Source organism: Mercenaria mercenaria, chromosome 17, assembly GCF_021730395.1.
Source record: "Mercenaria mercenaria strain notata chromosome 17, MADL_Memer_1, whole genome shotgun sequence".
Classification (NCBI taxonomy): Eukaryota; Metazoa; Mollusca; class Bivalvia; order Venerida; family Veneridae; genus Mercenaria; species Mercenaria mercenaria.
The window spans coordinates 20,503,263-20,527,735 of NC_069377.1; the positions used below are offsets into that span (position 1 = coordinate 20,503,263).

General features: G+C 35.0%; 1 protein-coding gene across 2 annotated transcripts in view; it reads right to left on the reverse strand.

Moving 5' to 3' along the window:
- The window catches only part of LOC123536980 (leucine-rich repeat-containing protein 15-like), an 81,535-nt gene extending 57,593 nt beyond the window's left edge, over positions 1-23,942 (reverse strand). The window contains exons 1-3 of one of the 2 annotated variants that reach the window (XM_045320507.2): positions 23,703-23,942; positions 3,889-4,041; positions 2,598-2,745 (exon numbers count right to left, since the gene is read on the reverse strand). In XM_045320507.2, the coding sequence (XP_045176442.2) occupies positions 2,598-2,745; positions 3,889-4,018 (278 nt within the window). In that variant the 5' untranslated portion in view covers positions 4,019-4,041; positions 23,703-23,942. Of the gene's footprint in view, positions 1-2,597; positions 2,746-3,888; positions 4,042-22,924; positions 23,033-23,702 lie in introns of those variants that run through there. The other variant, XM_053529221.1, reaches the window with a different exon arrangement.
- Between the last annotated feature and the right edge of the window lie 531 nt (positions 23,943-24,473).

Consider the following 24,473-nt stretch of genomic DNA (forward strand, 5'->3'; position numbering starts at 1 on the left):
TTTTAATGTTGTTTTTTTTTTTTGTTTTTTTTTTTTTGTAAATGTTTTCACAAAAAGCAGTTTAACGGGCAGTGAAATACAGTGAAATGTGAAAATGTATAACTGCTCAAATACAATGTTGTACACAGAATGATGAACAAATAGTTAAATAATTGATAACAACTGGAGTTCACTAATAAGGCAGGATTAAATTGTGAAAATCATGCACAGACAGAATGGATTTATAGACATTTCAAGGAAACTGGTGAAAATGTGCAAATTCAAACGATTTACAAGATAAAGCACAAAAACAATTCATAAGCTGTATAAATGAATCTGAGGTTTTATATGCAAAATATAGAATATTTAGATAGAAATTCAGTTCACTGTGCATTTTATGGCTGGTTAAATCATCACAGACAGTTTAATATTCAAAATAAAGTAAAGAATGAATTACTCCCCTTGGACAAGTTGATGCAAGTTCAAAATTTCAAATATTTTAAATGTTTAACAGTTATTCTGCAGTTTTAGTGATGTCATTTAAATGGTTGAAACAAGAAGTATAGTAATTTTGCAGTATTTTATGACGTCATTTAACTGCGTAAAACTGATCCTGTAGGGTTTTTTTTGCAGTTTTTTTGTGGCATCATTACTTCTTACATGTAGCTCATCTACTCATCTACACGTTTCGGCTCAGTTTAACTGCATTGTCACTGGATTTTCACTTCATTTACTGCTTTTCTACTAAATATGTAAATGCAGGCATTTGAAGACAAATATAAAGAATGTTAAAATATATATAAATTTTCAATCCAGTATCTGCATTACATTTTGGAGATAGTTACTTGCATGCAAAACTGTAACCAGAAGTTTTAAGTTCAAAAGGGGACATAGTTTGGCCAAATTGCACGTAAGAGTTATAGGACTTGACGCAGTTAACTAGTTTTAACCCTCCGAAGACACATATGAAGTTTCAATTGAATATCTGCATTTGTTTTGCAGATAGTTACTTGCACGCTAAACTTAACCAGAATTTTCTAAATTCAAAAGGGGGCATAATTTGTTCATTACACATGTCAGAGCTATGGGATTTGACCCAATGAGGTTGGTAATTGACATAAATAAAAGAAAAAATAAGTTGCAAAGCTATATGCTTTCAAATGAAAGCCAAATGTACGTGCCTGCAGGCAAAACTTTAACCATAATTTTCTAAGTCTAAAAAGGGGCAAAATTTGGCCAATATGCATGTCAAAGTTATGGGACTTGATGCTATCACCTATTTTCATAACCCCAAAGACACATGTGAAGTTTTAATCAAATATCTGCATTATTTTGTGGATAGTAACTTGCATGTAAGTTACGGTAAGAGCCATATACTTGCATGCAAAACTTTAACATGAAAAACTTTAACTAAGGTGTGACGCCGACGCCGACGAAAGGGTGAGTAGAATAGCTAGACTATTCTTTGAATAGCCGGGCTAAAAATACTTTCATTTTTGTAGAGCAAATTATGCAAAGTTTGGTCACAAAACACCAAAAGACATTGCCAAATCTGTTTTAAAATAAAAACCTTTTACTGTAAGCGTTCATGAAGAAACTTGATAAAATTTTACTATGGTCCGGAGTATAACTAGAAAACTATAGGAAGGGTGGACTTGATAATATTCAAGTTTCCAGATTTATTCAAATGAAAATAATGTTTTGAGTGGAATATGCTGAATAATGGTGAATTGTAAAACATTTTTGTCTGCCCCAGTGGTAGAGCCGTTATTCTTTTTCTCCACTTATTATTTTGATTTCACATACAAATATTTCCTCTAATCTTTTACGGCTTTATGTGGAAACTAGGACTTTTTTCTAATTTTAACCACGTATACATGTAAAGTGCATTACCAACAAGAAAGGTTGATGAAATTATTCACGTTTTACTTTCAGTCCGTTTTTCCACCATTGACTTTTATTGGGTAATCACATGATCAGTCATGATAAAATCACTTAATATGCTATTTCATCACTTTTTTTCACATGCTCAGGTCTGGATCAGAACAGCTAGATCTCTGCAAGAGGCTTCTTTTGTTCAAAGTGGTCTTTCGGAAAAATATAGACCCCTTTCTAACAATGGAAGAAGTATGTAATTACTGTGTAAACATGTTTGGCAGTCCTCAGTAATTATCAACCCAGTCATAAAAATAGTGCCGCGAGGATTTATTTTTTTGAAAGCGGGAGAATTATGGTTTGGGAGGCAAGGTGAAACTAGCGGGAATTTGACCCTCCCGCATTGGGAGCACATGTATGGTAACAATCAAGCAAATGTTCCATAAATGTGAAGCCAGTGCATCGTTACAGTAAAGCTTATGTTCTGTCACGATGAAACTAATGTTTTGTAGCAGTAAAGCTAATTTTCTGTAAGGGTGAAGCTAATACATTGTAAGGGCGATACTTTGTGCGGACTATTTAAGCGCGAGCTTCCGATAATTTATTAAAAAAACGAATTTTTACGTGAAGAATCAAATATCTAGGTAAACATCTGATTTTTGTTTTTTGTCAGTCAGTTCTATGCCGTTATTTTTCATTTAAAATATCTAGGCAGTATAAACAAGAAAGTAAATGGTACATACACAGTTGATCCCGTACACGAAGTGATAACTCCGGCAGCATCATTGCACGTACATCCCGAGCAATCTTCTCCTGACCAATAGCCATTGTTTAAAAGGTAGTTACTGTGTAGACCTCCCTCGTCTGACCATAATCCGTATGTCCGGTCAACTGTAAACACAATCTGATTAATACCATCTACTGTTAACAAGCTACGCCTAGGAACTGGGGACAACCCTGAAGACCTTTCCGCCAGTCAGAACCTTACTTTCAACATTTTGGAAGTGAATCTTTTAAAAAAATCTATTCCAATTATCGATATAAGATTATCACCGGTTTATAATTCTGAATAGCTCTTGTGACCACATCTCGTGAAATAGTAAAATGAAAACAGGCGGAATTCACCTAGGAAACAACACGCTATGGTCGATAAAAATGTTGTGTGCAGTCTGAAGGTTTGTGAAACAAAACGTTTGTTGAAACGAGTTGTCTGTTTTTGGTCCAAATAGAACTAATTTGGTGGAAATAGAAATAGCGATAAAGGCTTACACAAGATGAGCTTGAAGGTAAACAATGAAATAGAGACAACTCAAATAAAATATTTATGGTTCACTTAAGTATAACTAAGTTTTACACCAATTTGGTACCGCCTGAGAAGCTAGCCAAATATAACTTATGAAAATGCAAACAAGAAGTAAGAAGTCAAAGCCGAAAATATTCAAAACACAGTCCGGTGTAACCGGGAGAGTGGGGGAGGGTGTCATATGTGTTTGATTTCACATTTTTGGTGACATAAAACCACATATTCACATTTCAGGTTCATTCAAGAAATTTGGCAACTTCGTGTGTTTCAATGACATATTCTCTTTATTATACCACCAAACTTTCCAATTTTTATGTTTAAATTATGCACATTTAGTTCTTAGATTTCTAGCGGGGAAGCTCTCGTTTTGACTTTGTCCGTTTGTCCAAGCATTATAAAGCTCTGGATGGCAAAACTCTATTGATACTTGGCACGGATGTATTTAACGATTAGAACATGATTAGAAGAAAAGACATCGATCAATGTGTCTTTTCGTTCCTTCTATTATAGCATAATTTCTATACCTTATATACTTGATAGGATTGATATTATACGAGCATCGTTTATATTTGTAATATCAAAATCTAAATACCCAAAAGCTATGATGAACACTGTATCTGTAGGCTTCCCTATGTCTGTGATACATGATTTGTTTGCAATTACTATGTATTTTATGTTTCAAGCTGTCATTAAATATCTTAAATGTTATAAAGTTTATAATTTTCGAATACCCGAATCATAAGCGATTCCTTGTCCACCATATCTGTCGTTGTAGTAAGCTTCACCATACCAACTCGTTACCATGGATACACAAAATAGCAAGTGTATCCATGACCACAACACAAACTGTGAGCTGGACATCAGAAATTCAAGTTGTTCTGTAACTGCAAAAAAAATATAAACCACCTTTCAGTGTTGTATCCTTCTATTCTGATTTCAAAGAAATTAGATATACAGATGTCATCCTTCACTTAAGCAGGATCTGTTGTGTGAAACTAGACACACTTTTGCAGCAGGACCTTAGGTCAATTAGGTCATGTCTCGGTCTTAAAGCGAGCGTTTGAAGTGCTAAAATACAACATAAATTATAAAACCTATGGTGGCTCATTTCTGTCATTTTGTTCCGGCGTTCTAGTGTGTTTAAAGAGGTTAAACATGCCAATGTACCAGAACGACAAATTATTATGCAAATGTGAAAAAAGTTTGGTTGTTGGTGTGTCGGAGCCCTTCAAACGCGTCAACACACCAGAACCAAAAATGCAGAAATCAGACTTAGTGTGATCGATATTCTGACTGCAGCAAAGACATGAACGAAAAACAACTATGTCACGGTATAGGACGGAGAAAGTGTGTAGGCAGCCGGGTAGCTCAGTCGTCAGAGCACCGGAACGGTTTTCCGAGGCCCCGGGCTCAAGTCCCGGTCTGGCTGCATATATTTCTCACCCTGTGACTAGTATTTGTTTACTAAAGCCTGTTTCACAAGGGAATTTTCTTCCTTAGGAAAATATCAGAGTTTTACAGCATTTTACATTAATTAGTATGCTCAATTTTAAGTGATAATCTACTGTTGCCTAATTTTTGAGGCGTGTCCTCAAACTTGTTCTAAGTCTAATTTACACTTAGCCGCGCGGGTAAGATAAAGCAAAAATATATGAAACAGCATGATTCAACGGAAACTACACGTTTCTGTTAAAGATCCTGTGTACACACGGTCAGACTACTGTAATTGGATGTTACAAGGAGCTATAGACATATTTCTGTATCAGTGTCTTGTGTACACTGGGTAATGTGGCTACAGTTAGACGGTACAATGAGCTACAGACATACTTTTTCTGCAGGATCCTGTGTATGTAAGGATCTTAAATGCCTGCTTATGTAAGACGGAGTTTTCTTGACTCGAGAGACAGTGTGGAATAAATAAAGAGCGTAAGCCTTGTTTAAGGCCCTATTTACCGTCTGCTCTAGGACATAGCACCAACCGTACTCTAGTTCCTGCTATAGAAGCTTGTCTATGGCTTTACCTACCGTCTGATCTAAGTTATATCAACCAGTGTGTTTTAGGTCCTGCATTAAAATCTTGTCAATGGCGCTATCTGCCGTCATGTCTAGGACATATCACCCAGCGTACTCTAGCTCCTGTTACAGAGGCTTGACTACATTGTATATCGCTCTATCTACGGTCTGATCTAAGATATACCACCGAGTGTACTCTTAGTTCTATTAGAGAAGTTTGTCTTTGGCGCTATCTACCGTCTGGTCTAGAACATAACACCGAGTGCACTTAAGGTCTTCCTTTAGAAGCTTATCTATGGCGCTACCTACCGTTTTATCAAAGACATAGCAGCAAGCGTAATCTAAGACCTGCTACAGAAGCTTGTCTATATCATTCTTTCTACCGTCTGATCTAGGACATATCACCCAGCATACTCTATGTGCTGCTATAGAAGCTTGCCTTTGGCTCTATCACCCGTCTGGTCCAGGACCCAGCACCCAGTATAATCTAAGTCCTGCTACAGAAGCCTGTCTATGTCTGATTTATCACCCAACGTACTCAAGGTCCTGCAATAGAAACTTGTCTATGGCTCTATCTCCCGTCTGGTCTAGGACAAATCACCCGGATTACTCTAGGTTCTACTACAGAAGATTGACTATGTTGTCCTACCTCCCGTCTAGTCAAGGACATATCACCCAGCGTACTCTTGGTTCTGCTATAGAACCTCGCCTGTGTCGCTTTTTATACTTCTAGTCTAGGACATAGCACCCAGCGTACCCACTGAGCTCTAGGTCCTGCTAAAGAAGCATCTATCGTCTGATCTAGGACATGCACCAGGCGTACTCTAGCCAGGTTTGTCTTTGGCGCTATCTGCCGTCTTGTTTGCACCCAGTGAACTCTATGTCTTGCTATAAGAAGCTTGTCTATAGCTATATCTACCGTCTGATCTAAGACATATCACCCAGAGTACTCTAAGTCCTGCTACAGAAGTTTGTCTTTGGCTCTATCTCCCATCTGGTCTAGGACATATCATCCAGCGTACTCCAGGTCCTACTCTAGTAGCTTGTCTATATCGCTCTTTCTACCGTCTGATTTCAGACAAATCACCCAGCGTACTCTAAGTCCTGCTACAGAAGCTCGTCTTTGGCTCTACCTACCGTCAGGTCTAGGACATATCACCGAACGTTCTCTAGATCCTGCTATAGAAGCTTGTCTAGGTCCTTCTATAGAAGCTTGTCTAGGTCCTTCTATAGAAGCTTGTCTATAGCTCTATTTACCGTCTGATCTAAGACATATCACCCAGTGTACTCTGGGTCCTACTACAGAAGCTTGTTCATTGCGCTATGTGCCGTCCTCTCTAGGACATATTAGTACGAAAGTTGCTGCAAGATGCAACAAAAGGTAACTCAGCGCCAACAAAACAGTTTACGTAGTACTGATAGAACAGGAGATGATATAACGATACCGGTGTCTTTGTTGTAGGACAGTCTGATGGGGTTTCATGAATGTTTGGAGAAAAAACATTACCTTTGGAGTTTGAGTCGGATTTTTATTTTTGTATTAAGTAACCTAATCATCGACTGATCATGACCCAAATGCGAAATTGACCTTTAAGTTTCGGTATATGGTATTAAATTCATTGCATACACGAGTATGTGCTTAAATCCAGACTTACGAGTTGTTCGTCCGGAATGACAAACTTAGCTCAGATGTTATCAAGACCATTATTCTGATAAATGTATATCAGGAATGTTGGCTCTATATGATACTTTCAAGTTAAACGAAGAGAAAGGATTAAGATGTTTAATGAATGAAACACAACAAACATCATTTTATCCCGCTTACGGACGTGAAACTCACAATTTAAAAGGGACAACAAAATTATAACCCAAGTGTTATATGTGGTGTATTTACTTAGAGAGTGTTGTTGTTGTTGTTTTTATGAATACGCAGCAATGAATATTGACTAAACAGTTCACTACTATAAACACCTTTACAACTATATACAGTCATTATACCGATGATCAACTGGTATTTTGAAAGGGCAAACTGTCAATGTTGTGTAATTTGCTACCTCTCAAAAAGGCCATTGTTCTAATATTTCTGAAGGTCAGTCTATGAGAAACCTACATTAAGATAATACAGCAAAGATACTTTAAAATGCAAGTCACATTGGTTCAAAGGCCAGTTTTTGCCTTATTGTCAGGTGAAATGTTTGGCTATAATTATGCAAACATTAAACACATATATACTTAAACTTAAAATAATCAAAGTACATGTATAAAACTGAAAATATAAGACAATGTTTTATGGATGTTTGTTCCAGACGTGCGTACTGTGTAACAAGTTTGGTGTTTATTACCGAAAGAGGAATGTGTATCGAAAGAGGAATGTGCACAGCCAGGCCTACATTAAGATGACGGAATCTTGTACCTTTAAAGAGTAGCAGAGTGGGTTACATTCTTAATACGTCGAAACAACAACTTACTTATAACACGAAACACAACAATCACTAACAAATGCACAACATAGTAATAAAAAACTTAGTTACATACATACCAATGTTAGCAATAACACAATAAAGTGGGTTTATACCCACTATCATATGAATAAATGTGGTAAATAACAATGCCTACAATATAATAAAACAATATTTGCAATAGAATAAAAAAATAAAATTATTACACACGAAGAAAGGTAACCTTCTTTCTCGCGCATTCATCAAACTGAAAACGAAAGGAATTTCGCTCCTGATCTCCGAAACAAATTGCTTCCTTTTCTGCTCTTTGATTTCTTTCCTGCTTCTTATTTTTAGAGAAATGTTCTCTCATTTTGGTTGTTAATTCTGATGCCATTATTATGGGCCAGATCAGGCATTAAAAGTTAAAAACTGAAATTTTGCAAATCGAAAGGATACATTCGTCATTTACGGCATACATTGCACACTGCACTCACAAAAAGTCATCATAAATACTCCGCGCCTGTGGGCACGGAAAATCACCAAGTGAACTCTAGGTCCTGCAATAGAAGCTTATCTATAGTTCTATTTACCGTCTGATCTAGGACATATTACCCAGCGGACTCTAGGTCCGGCTATAGAAGCTTATCTAGGTCCTTCTATAGAAGCTTGTCTAGGTCCTTCTATAGAAGCTTGTCTATAGCTCTATCTACCGTCTGAACTAGGACATATCACCAAGTGAACTGTAGGTCCAGCTATAGAAGCTTTTCTATAGCTCTTTTTACCGTCTGAACTTAGATATATCTCCAAGTGAATTGTAGGTCCGGCTATAGAAGCTTGTCTATAGCTCTATTTACCGTTTGAACTTGGATATATCACCAAGTGAACTGTAGGTTCAGCTATAGAAGCTTTTCTATAGCTCTATCTACCGTCTGATCAAAGACATATCGTCAGCGTACTCTAGGTCCAGCTATAGAAGCTTGTTTTCTACCGTCTGATCTACGATCGAGGTACACCCAGCATAGACTCTTTTCTATGGCGCGATATGCCGTCTGGTGTACTCTAAGTTCTGCTATATAGAAGCTTCATCTCTTTCGACTGTCTGATCTAACATATACATCCAGCGTACTCTAGGTCCTGCTACAGAAGCTTGTCTATATCGCTCTTTCTACCGTCTGATCTAACACATATCACCCAGTGTACTCTAGATCCTGCTGTAGAAGCTTGTCTATGGCGCTATATGCCGTCTTATATACTCTAGGTCCTGCTGTAGAAGCTTGCCTATGGCGCTATATGCCGTCTTATATACTCTAGGTCCTGCTGTAGAAGCTTGTCTATGGCGCTATATGCCGTCTTATATACACTAGGTCCTGCTGTAGAAGCTTGTCTATGGCGCTATATGCCGTCTTATATACACTAGGTCCTGCTGTAGAAGCTTGTCTATGGCGCTATATGCCGTCTTATATACTCTAGGTCCTGCTGTAGAAGCTTGTCTATGGCGCTATATGCCGTCTTATATACTCTAGGTCCTGCTGTAGACTATTTTCTATGGCACTATCTGCCGTCTGGTGTACTCTATGTCCTGTTGTAGACGCTTGTTTATGGCGCTATCTGCCGCCTGGTGCACTCTAGGCCCTGCTAAAGAAGCTTGTCTATGGCGCTGTATGCCGTCTGTCGTACTCTAGGTACTGCTATATAGACCTTGAGCTGACAATAGACCCCCACCCCCTCTAGGGATATTTCTACGCTATGGCTTTCTTAAAGCATATAATAAGAGCTATCATTCCAGAAATTCTGCCATCTGAGAGTCGGGTTCTTTTTACGTTACAGCCTACTTTATACGTTACCATTATTTTTTTTAAACAAATACTGACTGGCACTACAGTTAGCCAAAAATGGTTTATTAGGTACATAATTTGTCAATATATATAAAAACAGAATATACAGATTTATTTTTGTAGTTAAAAGTTCTACTTATATGTCTGTGCTTTACGTTATCAAATGTACGTTACCAAAAATTGTAAATAAAATAGAAGATATAACTATGTTTTTTTTTATATTTCATTTGAAGTTTCTATGTCAAAAGTGTTATAAAAATAGTTGTGGATATAACAGATAAGAGCTTGACATATATCAGTTGTAAAATATTTCTTATTATTACGAAAATATAAGCGGTAATGTATAGTAAAGAAGATAAAAATAATATATTGTTGACTATTAGAATTTAAAATTTAATATATTTAAAAAAAGTACAAAAATAATTTTGATATGGTTAAATATTTTGTTCAGATATGTAACATGTACATATTCTATAAATATGTACGATATATTTTAAAACATATAAATATGTAACAAAAGATAAATCTATATAACAAAATTTACTAATTACATCAATAGTATATAATTTTCTTCAAACTGAATTTCATGCAAAATGAAACTAATTGCATTGAGTGAAATATGAAATGAAATGAAATGAAATGAAATGAAATAAATAAATAAATAAATAAATAAATAGATAATTAAATAAATAAATAAATTACAAATGTGTGAAATTATTTGCAGAGAGTGAGTGTTCAATTATTCTTCGTATATATATACCTTTGAATTATTCAATCAATAGTAATACTACAGTACATCATATCTTACAAATGTAGGTAGATGCAAGTAATAAAGTTGGCCAGAAATATACTATAGAGACATGTGCATTGGCTGTAGCTACGAAGGAATATTCATTGGTTCTGCAGCCTAGAGATACATTTGGTTACACAATTGTTAGAATGGGTGTGTTTCACACAATCTGCTCTATATTTGTGACTGTAGGAATATTAACAAAGGGCAATGGTCTTGCAGAACTTGTAACAGAATATATTACAGAATAAGGAATTTGTGCTAGTGGTTCACTTGATAAAGTATTATCAGGTAAGCACTACAACCGTGCCCTAAATGTACACACAACAGTATGTAGGTCTTGAGAAGTTTCTTCTATACAAATGTGAAGAGACAGAGCCCCGCAATGAACAATGAAATCATTTAAGAAGACAAATCCCTAATATTACAGAAACGGGCTGAAAGTCCATGCATAGAAAAGATATTTGAAATAATAACTCTCCTAACTTTGAAGAGTATTTCAACAGACATCAACAGTTCAATTCAGAAAGGGTGAAAGTGGCCAAACTGCTCAATTCTGGTTAATACATGTAGATAGTGATGCTCATCAAAGCAACAAAGATTAATGCTCTTGATTTTTAACATCTCTGTACAAACTGGGCTCTTTATTCTTTGCATTTGACCACAATAATTATGTTTTCCTGTTGACATTTGATGAATATAGATCCATGTGCATGTCAAAAGTAATGGTTTTAGTGTAATAATTTTAGTGTATCTAGGTCCTCTGTACCAGCATTGTGAAATGCTGTAGATATTACTATAGAGCAGACAATTAACAGACATACAAAGTCTGGGGTGGCATAATTTGTTTCAGTAGAAACTATGCTGCATACTTCCACTGGTGCAATTTATTCACTGACACGTCATTAAATGTAGATATGTTGAAGCAACACTTCAGAAGTTCAGAATGCAGACAGAAACAGTCCGAAAAGATGTATAACTTGAACAGATACACAGGTAACAAGGTTATGATGGCAATAGTATCCTTCATGAATCCATTCCAGGCTGGAAAAAAACACAACAAAGATGAACTTTACTGTCTGTTGTCTGGTATTCCTGCAAAAGCAGAAGTCGATTATGACCTTACAATGCCGTAGCCAGACAAAAATTTTAACCGAGGCAATCTAGGGGGATCCAGGGGCATGTCCCCCAGACGTTTTCCCCAGGACGTCTCTGGTGCGTTCTAAAGCACTCTCAAACTGTTTTATATCATAGTAAAATCGTCCTTTTAGCCCTATATTTCACAGTTGCGTTCATATTTTAAGAAAAAATATATTTATAACAAGGATAACTGGGGATTTTTCCTATTCTAATATAGGCTCGGGATTCAACATTTTGTAACTGAAAGGCAATAAGATCAGAAAACCATCAATAAAGACATACAACATGCTATTTTTCACTTACTAGTATTTTTATTATTTATAACCCGGGTGGGTAGGTACGGGAGGGAGGACTGTGTCCGTGTTTGGTGATAGGTTCAATGGGTCTTCCCTAAAACATTTTAAAATAAAGGTATAACAATGGTGCGTCTGGTGCATTTTAAGGTATTGGAGGTGTTTTCCCTTCATTTTTAATGGTGGTCAGTGGGCTCTCTTCCTGGAAAAGTGAAATACAGATACGAAATGGTGGCCTATGGTGCATTGTTTGGTCTAAAATTTTGAGGTACTGTAGGGGATCCTCTCAAGTTAGGGGTCAGGTGGCTCTCCCCGGAAAAAATGAACTACAGGTATTAAATGGTGGCCTCTGGTGCCTTTTTTGGTCTTAATTTTAAGGTATGGGAGGGGGCCTACCCTCATTTTCAGGGGGCTTTTTCCCCTGAAAAGTTTTGAAAATTCGGTATGAAATACTAGTAGTGGCCTCTGGTGCGTTTTGGATTTAATTTGATAATAATAAATAATTGGGCTCGACTTTGATGAGTAGCTCACTTCTCAGACAACTTGGTGGAGGGGGCACGGACAAGGCTATCAATATGGCTGTTAGGATTTCCGCCTCACCTTGCCTCAAGATGTCATGAGGCAGATTATATTATGTTATATTCTCATCACACTGGATAACCGGCTATCCTGACGCCCGCTGAAATGTAACCCAGCTGGAAATTAACCCAGCTGGAAAACAGTTTCATTTATTCTCTATCAAAACGAAGCCAATTCTTGTAAATCAACTTGACAGTTTTGTCAAGGAATGACCATGGCTTACACTTACAATTTCGGGCCAAAAACGATCGTTATGTTTTGAGATATTCGCTAACAATATTCTTCAGTTTTGAAAAATCGAGCAAAAATCCAAAGTTTTGCGCAAATTGTTCTGTTTATGAACAACCTGTGAAAACTTCTATCATCTGGTGTAACAGATGTGTCCTTTCGGTACACCTGTGTGAAGTTTCCGGATTCTACGTTATTCTTGAAAAGTATATTAGCCGTTAAATAGACATAGTCGAGAAAAAAAAGAATGTCGAAAACGGCCGCTGTATTTGAAATAGGCAGTCGTTGGTGTCCAGCAGTTGGCTATCGAGAAACAACTGTATAAAATAAAAAAAAAACCTTCAGTGACCATGATAAGCCCCGTTGTGTATCTTCTTTATGCACATTTTGAATCTGTTTAGTCTCTGTGTTTTTGCGATTCTTTCATCTTTCAATTTGTGTAAAATGTGTTACTTGCAGTCAGTAAACAGTTTGTAATACTTACGTATGGTCCTTATTGCCATGTCGAGTAATTCTGGTTGATTTCATTATCATTGTCCTTTTGGTTTAGAGTCTAGAAGTTGCTTTGTTCCTTCGTCCCGTTCGTCCGTTCCGCCGCAGTGTCTTGTCCGGGCTCTGATTCTACATGCATGAACTGATTTTGAAGTATTTATTTTTAAACTTCAAACATGTGTTACTGATGGTACAAGTATTAGTGAGTCCCATTCATTAATGACCACCTCTAATGTCAGTATAACAAAAAAAAAAACTTTAACACAGAGCTATAAATAAGTATTTTGTGTCAGGCTGGCAATTCCTTTACATGCATAGACAAAATTTCAAATATATTGTGTCGTATAGTAGAACTTTTATTTTCATGCGGTTTTATTTGATAGCTGACTGTGTAAGATCGTAAACAAGCAAAGAAGAAATCGCTGCCAATGTTAAGAAATAACTGATTTACAGTCATGTGACATTTTGCAAAGTTCTACTCATTTAGATTTCAAATTGAAACAATCGTTTCCAATCGTTTGCCTCTATACATCAACAACTTGCAGTTTTAGACCCACGAATAAACTGGTATTTGTTGAAAAGGTATTTATGAATAAAACAAAATGGCAGATTTACATTAGGAGCAATTAAATAATTATGTATGAGCAAATAAGATTATACACCTATCAAAACAAGAACGGGTATTTGAGATTATTATCATAATACTGACTTCTTCAAACGAAATTCAAAGGACTGACGACCAGAAGCAATCATGTGCACTTGCAAAACCCGAGGTGAAATTACTTTTGTAGTAGCCCGGAGGCAACTGTAGTGGTTTTCCTCCATCATCAAAAGTTGGCAAAATAGCAATATGTACTATATTGCTTCGGTATAATTGCAAAAAATATATGGTTGGCTTTCGCATGGCGGTAAAAATGGCAAGAACGCGTGAACTAGGTTAAAATTCAGCCCGGTTGTGAAGGAATATAGTCCTAAAGCCTCTTGAAATGAAAGTGTCATTTTAAAAAATAATTACGTTTCCGTCAAATCACTGCCAGTAATACTTTTACATACAAAAGTATTCAAAATCATCAGAGTTAATGGATAGTCTATACATGTTAACATCCGAGTTCAACGACAGCACTAGCGGCCGTTTTCGACAGTCTTTTTTTCTCGACCATGCCTATTTAACGGCAAATATACTTTTTCAGGAATAACGTAGAACCCGGAAACTTTATACAGTTGTTCCGAAAGGACACATCTGTTAATCCAGATGATAAAAGTTTTCACAGGTTGTTCATAAACAAAAACTTTGGATTTTTGCTCGATTTTTTTCAAACTGAAGAAATTGTTAGCGAATATCTCAAAACGTAAAGATCGTATTTGGCCCAGAAATTGTAAATGTAAGCCATGGTCATTCCTTGACAAAACTGTCAAGTTGATTTGCAAGAATTGGCTTTGTTTTAATAGAAATAAATGAAAAACTTTACCTACCGATTTACAGCTGGGTTACATTTCCAGCTGGGTTACATTTCCAGCGGGCGTCAGGATAGCTGGTTATCCAGTGTGCTCATGATATTAATATATTTTTTTGAATTTTTGTAACTGAAATTTTCATCAGTGTTAAAGGCCTACTTTTTACTCTTTTTTTTTTTATTTTTTTTGCTCTTCAAATTTTAACCGAGGCAACTGCCTCGGTTTGCCTCAGTGTGGCTACGGCGCTGCCTTAAGGCAACTGAAATAGGTGAAAAGACATTTGATGAATTTATCAAAAGAAGATTGGTCGAAAAATCATTTCTTTTCTATGACGCCATAAAGAGAAGCTAACTTTAAACATTTGCCACAGCTGAAGTCAAAAGGAAAGTGACCATTTCTCAAAACACAGTAACATAGATAAGAGCAGAAAGTAACATCTATGAATAGTTGGTACTTTTTGCTTATCATAATGACACAGATCTAGAGTTGACACTTTCTTTTCCTTTAAGACCTATCCCCTGGCCGTTAATTATAGCTACTGCAAACGAATGCAAGTGAAAACAGACGAGTCAAATCTACTTCACTATGTGGAGGCTAACCAGCCGTCTAAAAAGATGATGTTGTTTTGGTGTTTGACAGTAACGCAATGCTGCAAGCTTAGTAACCATCCCTGCAACATTCTAAGACGTACCTGAAACTGTGTTGAGTCAACTACTAAAGACAGCTTATGTCGATTTTGTAACTGACACTTACAATCCTCAGTTGATCAATTCATATAAATGTCGTAAATGTGGGTCTGCTCCAAAATTCTTACCGTCAGGAGTGAATACCAAAGCACTACGTGACTGGAACGCTTTCATGTCAAATAGTGAAAACGAAACACAGTTGATCAATCTAACCTTCGAACAATGAGAATGTGATTCCTATTCACCAAAGTTGAAGGAATACTGTATTTTGTCAATGGGGAAAAGTGTTATTTACTCTAAGGGAATTCAAGATCGACCTTATGTGCCACTGTATTCTATATAGTAAGAAGCAGACACAAGAATGATACGCAATGCTTAGACATCAGTACTACTAGCACTACACAAAAGTTAGATCCCCAGATACAAACGTGTTTGTGTAATTGGTGATATCTTCAAAAATATTAAAATGCGAAATACTGTTTTATTTGATACAGGAACAGACAACAAGAGACGCCTTTTAAATGTTCACAACATGACCTCTTTAGCGGCGTCAAAAATATTGTCTGTGCAATCTATGTATACAAAGAATACAACAACGTCAACAAACATATATAACATGCTTCTTGAAAAGGATCAAGTATATACTGGCAAAGTTCTGAATACTTATATGGAATGGACATGAGTCTATTGTCAATGTGCCAATTGTCACTTAAAATGCACATAAAACATGTGAACTATCAATTGTTCATTTGGATTCATGCTCATGAGAACTACACAATTCTACCAAAAGTAGATGAAAGTGGATGGACATCTGGATTAGAAAGTGACTGGTGTTCAGATAATATAGTACGTCAAGAACTAGTTGAAATCATTCTTGACACACCAGCAACATGTGACAAGAGTGACTCTAATGTTGGCTATGAAGAACTAGAGATGACCAATATAAGTGACACCATATACGAAACAAACTGTGATTATGACTAAGGTGACTGAAAATACCCAACTTAAAAGAACTGTTAATAGCAGTAAATAATAAATTGCTTATTTACAAGGTAGCGGAAGAATGATTAATGCTACAACTTAAGTCTTTCTAAATTATGATTTATGTGAATTGATTTGGTTAAGCAGATAAGCAGTTGTAAGCGTTATTTTTCAGTTACTAAAATACACATTCAGTAACGTATCGTAACGTAGGTTACAATGTCAGTCCCGTGCTATATGCATTTTTATATCAAATTTGTTCAAACTAGATGAGATACTCCCATTATACACGTCTAAACAGCATTCCAAGGATAACATAAACAATCTATTTACTTAAAAATGAAAATTATATCGTGAATTTTGGTAACGTATAAAATAACGGTAACGTACTTGTTCTTAAAACTGTTGAACAATAAATTCTTAAATGATATGTATATGAAAATACTACATTTTACACATATCTGACATTCTCTGACAATTAAACCTATTGAAATAATTGATATGAGTAAATAAAACAAATGATAACGTAAATTACAAATAGAAATGATCAATGCAGAGAACAAAACTAAGCAGAAACATTGACAACAGCATATTCTGCATATCACTGAACCCACTTGCTAATTATTTTGGTTGTTTTTTACCATATAAATCACCACATTCCAGTTTTATTGTTTTTTAAGTAATCGTTAAGGTAACGTAAACAACATGCTGTAATTCATTGAGAACCCGATTGCCAGATGGCAGAATTCAGAAATATGATCTACAGACAAAGGGCTTCAAAAGTAATGGGGTCTACAAAAATCTCTCTAGAGGGGGGAGGGTTTCATCTTCCAGCTCTAGGCCTAATAGAAGCTTGTCTATAGCGCTATCCTATCTGCCGTCTAGTGTAGGTCCTGCTATAGAAGCTTGTCTATGGCGCTATCTGCCATCTGGTGCACTCTAGGTCCTGCTATAAACGCTTGTTTATCGTCTGGTCTAGTGCATATCACCAAGTGAACTATAGGTCCTGCTTCAGAAGCTTCTCTATGGCTCTATTTACCGTCTGGTCTAGTACATAGCACCCAATGAACTCTATATCCTGCTGTAGAAGCTTTTCTATGACTTTCTACCGTCTGGTCTAGGAAGTTTTATGTTCTGATCTCAGCCGTATTACTCAATGTTTTCGCAAAGTAAACAATATTTAAATATCAGATAATGTGCCGTTCTTTGCAATTTAAAGTTCTTCTCATGAATTTATGAAAACGTAATTATACATACTAAATTACAACATAGAAGATTGTCTTGACATTCCTGAGAAGACTGAATTTAATACTTGCAGCACAGTACTTTGTCTCATAGAAGATACTGTCAGCTAAAGCAAAGCCCTTAATGTCCTAATCAAACGGTCATATTTATATTCAATACAACTGATGTGAGATAATTAGTTTGAAAATGTTTGGTATTTGCTTTCAAATCTGTATCTATAGGTATTAAAACGTAACTAACAAAAATTACACAAGAATAAGCCATACGCCAACAACTTTTTGTCGTATATGGGATGCGTACGGTGCCCCTAAAGTGACATGTTACACACTTTTTTTCCAATTAGGTAATGTGAGACTTTTTTTTATTTCGTTTAAACGAAATGATTTCGTTTTAACGAAATGATTTCGTTTAAACGAAATAACTTACTATTTCGTTTAAACGAAATGATTTAAATGAAATAATCATTTCGTTTAAACGAAATAAAAAAAAGTCTCACATTACCTAATTGGAAAAAAAGTGTGTAACATGTCACTTTAGGGGCACCGTAGATGCGTGAGGGACCTGTAATTATTTTGTACTAATAATTTTGGCATTTCTAATCTTGAATCCGTTGGTTTGAAACATGATCATTTCTTGTGTCCTGTCTCAAATATAGAAATAAAATAGTTTCCCCTTGTGATTTATACCTGGATTGAAACTCATTGCAATTAATGAATCTTAATTGATCTTTGTGCCCTAACTAATATCATATTTGCATTTGCCTGATTTTTTACGAAGGTAGTGTTAAAAAGACTGTTAAATTATATATATACCACTGTATAAATGGAATTTAATACTTATTTAAAAACATTATTGAATTTATATCTCCACAATTATCTATTCTTTGTTATTTTTGGGGAATGGGACAACTTCTACCAGAAGACACCAATTTAATGTCACTTGTTCGATAAACAGTTTTTATATTATTTAACCTTCATTACAATTCATGACAGGATTGTGACGATAAGTTTTTACCAAAGAAACTGTAAAAAATTCTTAATCAAATTTAAATAGACTTTATTATTGATATCGAAACACAAGGTCATTAGCTCATTTGAAGCGGTCCCTAATTACACCCCAATTACTAACAGGTGATAAAATAGTTCAGTATAACCGAGTGAAAATATATTCAAGTCTCCAAGGTTTTATGATTTTGATCCAGCAATGGATTTGTTTGATGATCAGTCACACTTAATTGTGTAATTACATGTAATATTTTAAAATAATTATGGAGGTATTCTTAAAATTTGATTTTCGTATCCTGGTTGCCCAACCAATAAATAGATTGAATAAACATACTTTCCTAAAGAATAAAACGAATGTAATAATTCTTGTATTATATTTGTTTTATTTTTTAAACCGAAATTAATTAAAAATACGCAAATTTCGTTTTACTCCCTTGACTTATCTTGGTTGTGCACGAAGGGTGGATCAATAAAAAAGAAATGAACTAGGAAGCTGTATACACTAGCCCGCTCGTTTAGCTCAGTAAGGAGAACACAGATCTACGGATCGTCGTGAGTCCGATCCTCCGGCGAAGCGTATGTTCTCCGTGACGATTTTATTGAAGACATTTTGTCTAAAATCATTCGTCCTATCGTATATATTTGGGAAAGTTGGCAGTTTGTTTCTACTGGTACAGAATCTAGGAACACTGGTTTGGTTAACTGCCCATCGTAAGATAAAAGAAATACTGTTGAAAAACGGCGCTAAACCTAAAACAAAAAGGAAGCTATAAAAACTGGTGTTTAGGTTCAGCTGTTTGAAATATCAGAATATCTTTCAAACGAAACCTAGAAATTATCTTGAAACAAAAACACTTTTTGATTACTTATTATATTAAAAGGACGTATTACTGAGTTTCTTAAGATAATAAATAATAAAATCTGTAAAAAGCAAACAATTCTAACAGGGATCAAACTCCATGTAATGGGTCTTTTTGTTCATTAAAATAAATTTCTAACTAAATATACTTAAAAATAGTCTACAGGAGTGAAAATCTAATGAAGCCATAAAATATCACAGTCTACAGGAGTGAAAATCTAATCACGCCATAAAATATCACAGTCTACAGGTGTGAAAATATTTAAGCCGTATTGTTACCAGTCTACAGAAGTGAACATATATTCAAGTCTTACATTGTTAACTGTTTTCCACTTTCAAATAATCTATTTTGATTTTTCAACTGATTATACTTGACATAATAACTATAAATGATGATATTGACATCTGTGATGTTGTTTGATCTTTTTACTGATGACCTGGAATCACACACAGGGCTTTAATATATAGATAAGATGTATACAGCGCTCGAAAAAGAGGATCTCGAGCGCTAGAGAAAAGATGTCGTGCGCACGAGAAAAGATGTTGAGCGCTCGAGATAAAATGCCGTGCGCACGAGATTAGACGTCGAGAGCTTGAGTTAAGATGTCGTGTGCTCAAGCTAGGATGTCATGCGCTCGAGGTAAGATGTCGTGCTCACGAGATGATTTAATCTTAACAAAAAAATGCATGTCCTTAACATACCACCGTACAGTCATATTGACATAAGTTAAAAAGCTCTTCACTATTGAATTTGATAAAATCATTCTTCCAATTATTCAATACTTTGAATAGAGCGAGATAAAATGATATTGAAATTCGACTAATCAGTCTCTATTTGATCATATTTTCCAACCAGTTAAATGTATAATGCAATTATTTTGTTATAAAAGTTTGATTTTTTTCTATTGAAAGTGGAATATTGGTTCAATCGAAATATCATAATTACTTAATCAGTCTCTATTTGATCATATTTTCCAACCAGTTAAATGTATAATGCAATTATTTTGTTATAAAAGTTTGATTTTTTTTCTATTGAAAGTGGAATATTGGTTCAATCGAAATATCATAATTACTTAAAAGTAAACCTGACCGCTGGTCTATGATAAACACACGTTTAACATTATGTCACACTATTGCTGCAGTTAATTGTTTTTGGAAAACTTTTAAATAGGCACCACAAAATAACTGTATTATTTTGTATTTCCATGATGGTAATTATACATGCTTTGCATGAAGAAAATGAGAAATAACAAGTATCTAGTTACAAATTGGCAGTGACATATATAAGACCAAGACAATGTGTTATTGAATTAACGTAGCAATATGCACATAAATTTGTGTATTTAGATAGAATTTCAATCACATTTTGTTTCTACAGTGTCAGATAGTTATTCCTCTATATTCTTAAAACTATGCTGAAAAGAGATTAACTGAATAAGTTTGCAGGTGAAGTTTTTAAAACACATTTATTCAGGAAGGGCAGAAATTGTCCGCCTGAAACTTGAAGTATAGCCGTATATTACCTGTATTAAAAAAAATTATTTTCATGAAGATTTTTTGGGTGAAAAAGTAGGCCATGATTAAAATGATGAAAATGATTAAAACCCCTTTTAAAGTAAACAGCGACCAGTAAAATGACCAAAGTCAACAAAGGTTACCATTTAGTATAAGAGATAAAATGGTTAGATCTCTCTTGAAAATATATACTATAGGAAAATTAAAGAATTAAATGCAGACACAGACAAGTATAAAACAGAGTATGATATCTAGTAGTCAAAGTTTCAAGACAAATGTTAACTAAAAAAATGTAACGTTTAGATAAATAGTAATTATATGTTATTAGCTTTATATCGGGAAATATGCACTCGTTCTTCAGTGGAAATATTGCGCGACTTTAGGTGCGCAATATTCTTCCACTGAAGAACGAGTGCATATTTCCCGATGCAAAGATAATAACCTTTTTAATACATACAGATCTACACGTATAAATATAATGCAACTATCATAAATTTGTTCAATAGCCTGAATAGGACTGACAATACTGAACTAAACAGAAAAAAAAATAGTGCAACAGCACACACTGAATTACGTCACGCACCCGATATGAAATTCAGGCGTCAGTTAATGGAAAAATATTGACGTTTCCGGTACCAGTGTAACTTAACGGGGAATAAAAACGAGTATGTAATAATTATCCTTATTCTGCTTTTAAAAACAGGAAAATCTAGTAAAACATGTCGATTTTTAAAACTCAACATCATTTGTACCAAACAAAAATATTATAGAATATCTTTTCACCGAATATTTCAATATGAAAATAATTAATTGTATTTTCCATTTTCGGTACCAAAAGCAGAATTTTCTTGTTCACACCAGCAGATCGGTTTTATTTTTATCAGGCACTAATTGGCTATTTGACATTTAAAACCCATCAAAATATAATCTAGTTTGCATCCACACTAGGCAAAGAAATGTGGTTTAAATATATACATGCAATGTTGGAAATATTTTGCAATAAGCAAAACAGGTTACAAAGAAGGAGGCTAACAGAAACAAGAAGGAGTCATCAATGTTTAAACTTCTTAGTTCATCTAAGAATTTCTGTTCATTCCATCTATAGTCCATTTTGAGCATCACTATGACTCCATATCGCAATTTAATGTTTTTGTTTCATCAACACCCCAATTACTTTTGCCAGCCACAACATCAATTGTTTGATACAAAAGAGAAACACATGGTATTCTTCCCCCAAAAGGTAAGATCTGTGGATTTTGGATTGTAAAACCAGTTGTAACTCACATTTGCGTTCACACTTGTTAAATAATGTAGTATTACTTTTTAATATAGTATTAAAACCACCTCCCGAGGTAGTTTAATGCTATATTACAGAACCCACTTGACCTTTACATAATTCACGTTTTACACCACATATAATGTGGACGCAAACGAGTTTAAAAAATAAACCCAAGTTAATATAGGATTAAAAACATAGTCTGAACACGGTATAATACTTGACTAGGATGGTCAAATAGAGTTTAGTTCTAGCGGCAACATTCCGTAAAAGTGTCGATAATTTCTATAAATAGCTGAATAAATGCTGGTGTGTAGAAGTTGCGTTATTTAATTACAAATGTATTTTAAGTTCAGTTTACACTATTTTATTTCAGGTCGATTGTGAATCAAGTTCTAAAACTTATAATAATCATTCTCGACACCTTATCCATCGTCACGAGGGTATGGGAGAAGAGAAGACAGTTTCCCTTTCAATACTAAGCGCCAAGCAAGGGAGCTAATGGTACCATTTCTCACGTCTTTTGTATGACGCGGCCGGGGATCGAACCCACGACCTCCTTCACTCGAAGACGTTCGAGTTGTTTCTAATTGTAGCGTTTCTAAATGTTTCTGTATGAAGATGAATTTATTGACCGGTTGTACCCGAAAAGCATCAGCGTGTTGCGATGAAACTTCTAACAAATAAGCTAACTGATGGCGGAAGATTCTTCTTAGGAGCTTTTTTGTCAGTTTGACGCTACGTATCCCTTCTTAGAAATGATATTGAATTTCAAGATTTCAGCTTTATCGAAATATCGACAATTTGAATTGATTCCACAAAATAACAATAGCGCCTTTTGTTGAAACTAATAAATAATTAATGCGACGCTCATTCTCGCACTCCTTAAATGGTTATTTACACGCCGTTTGTCAAAGCAGCTCTAGCCCACTTACCTTGTACATTCCGTTATTTCCTGGAACTGATTTCGAAAGTGGCATTAAATTTTTATAACAAAATCCATAAAATTTCTTAGAAGCAATGAACGTTTCTGTTTATGTGTATCATATCCAACTTAAGATATCTATATGCAACGCATTTCGAATTTTTTGTTTATTATCATGTTGACATTATGTAAATAACACGCGAGTTGTAGACAATTTACTATATGTCTTATGATAGGGGAACTCTTCTTATCTGTTCTGTTTTACGGGTGCGGATAGAAATGGGAAAAATAATTTCTAGTCTTTGATATTATAGTAATCTTCGTAAGGTTTACAGATAGACAAACTGTAAATTTAAAATGAAATCCCTACTAGCTAAACGTTACAGAACTTTCCAGGATCTGGGGCTTTATTATGTAAGGTTTATATAAACGTTATTCATCACATAAAGATTTACGATGTGGTAGAAAGTCGTATTTTTAACCTTTGAGGTATCTTTTAAAAAATATTTTCCCTATGTAAAGTTCTTGCAAATGAAAATGAGAAAAGTTGTTTTTCAAAATTTAAATTTGTTTACATGGTAATGCTAATTTCCAGGAAGTTTTAGAAAAAATCCATTAGCATATGCATGAAATTCTTTTGAAAATTTTGAAACTTTCTACAATACCACCATATGAGATCTTTAAAATGATGTAATCATTTGAAAATCAGGAAATAGTTTTACAGAAAATGCAGCAAATGTTTATTTAGATAACTTTACATTTATTACAAAAAAAAGTTGAAAATATACCTTAGCAACTTTAATATCCCGGTTCTGGTACTTTCTTTTGTGGTAAGATCACAGTTTTCCGATACCTTCCGTGTTGTATATCCGTGTGACGAAATAATATACTTTATTTAACAAATAACTCCAAAATGAATTTGCATATCTTAATTAGAAAACCCAATAACATTTGTTTGTTCACTTCTTCTTTCACTGGTGTATGTATAATTTAGTTTTACTTTGCGCGTATACTGCCCGCATGTAGCGAGTATCGCATATATTTATAATACCCGTCGTATATTTAACTATCATAAATCTGATTAATACGGATTTGGGCTATACCTAACGCGAAGTAATACTTACGAACTATTAGCACAATTCGCAACGCATTTTTTTTAATCCTTTCCTGCAACGGTGTATATCGGTTATACGAAAGAAATCTCACTAGCTCCTGCATTAAATTTTGGGGAGGGTTTTGCCCGACTACCATGTACATTATGCCGCCGTTTAACTCGTCTTACCCGGTGTCTGTCGGCGATTCGTTTCCAAGTTACATGTAATTCCACCCCCACCCCCTCCCCCTAAAAAAAAAACAAGAGGACCATGATGGTCCTGAATCGCTCACCTCTTCCCACATGACCCAGTTTTGAGTATGACGTCGTTTTTTCTATTATTTGACATAGTGACCTAGTTTTTGAGCTCATGTGACCCAGTTTTGAATTTGATCTAGATATCATCAAGATAAAAATTCTGACCAATTTTCATGAAGATCCATTGAAAAATATGGCCTCTAGAGAG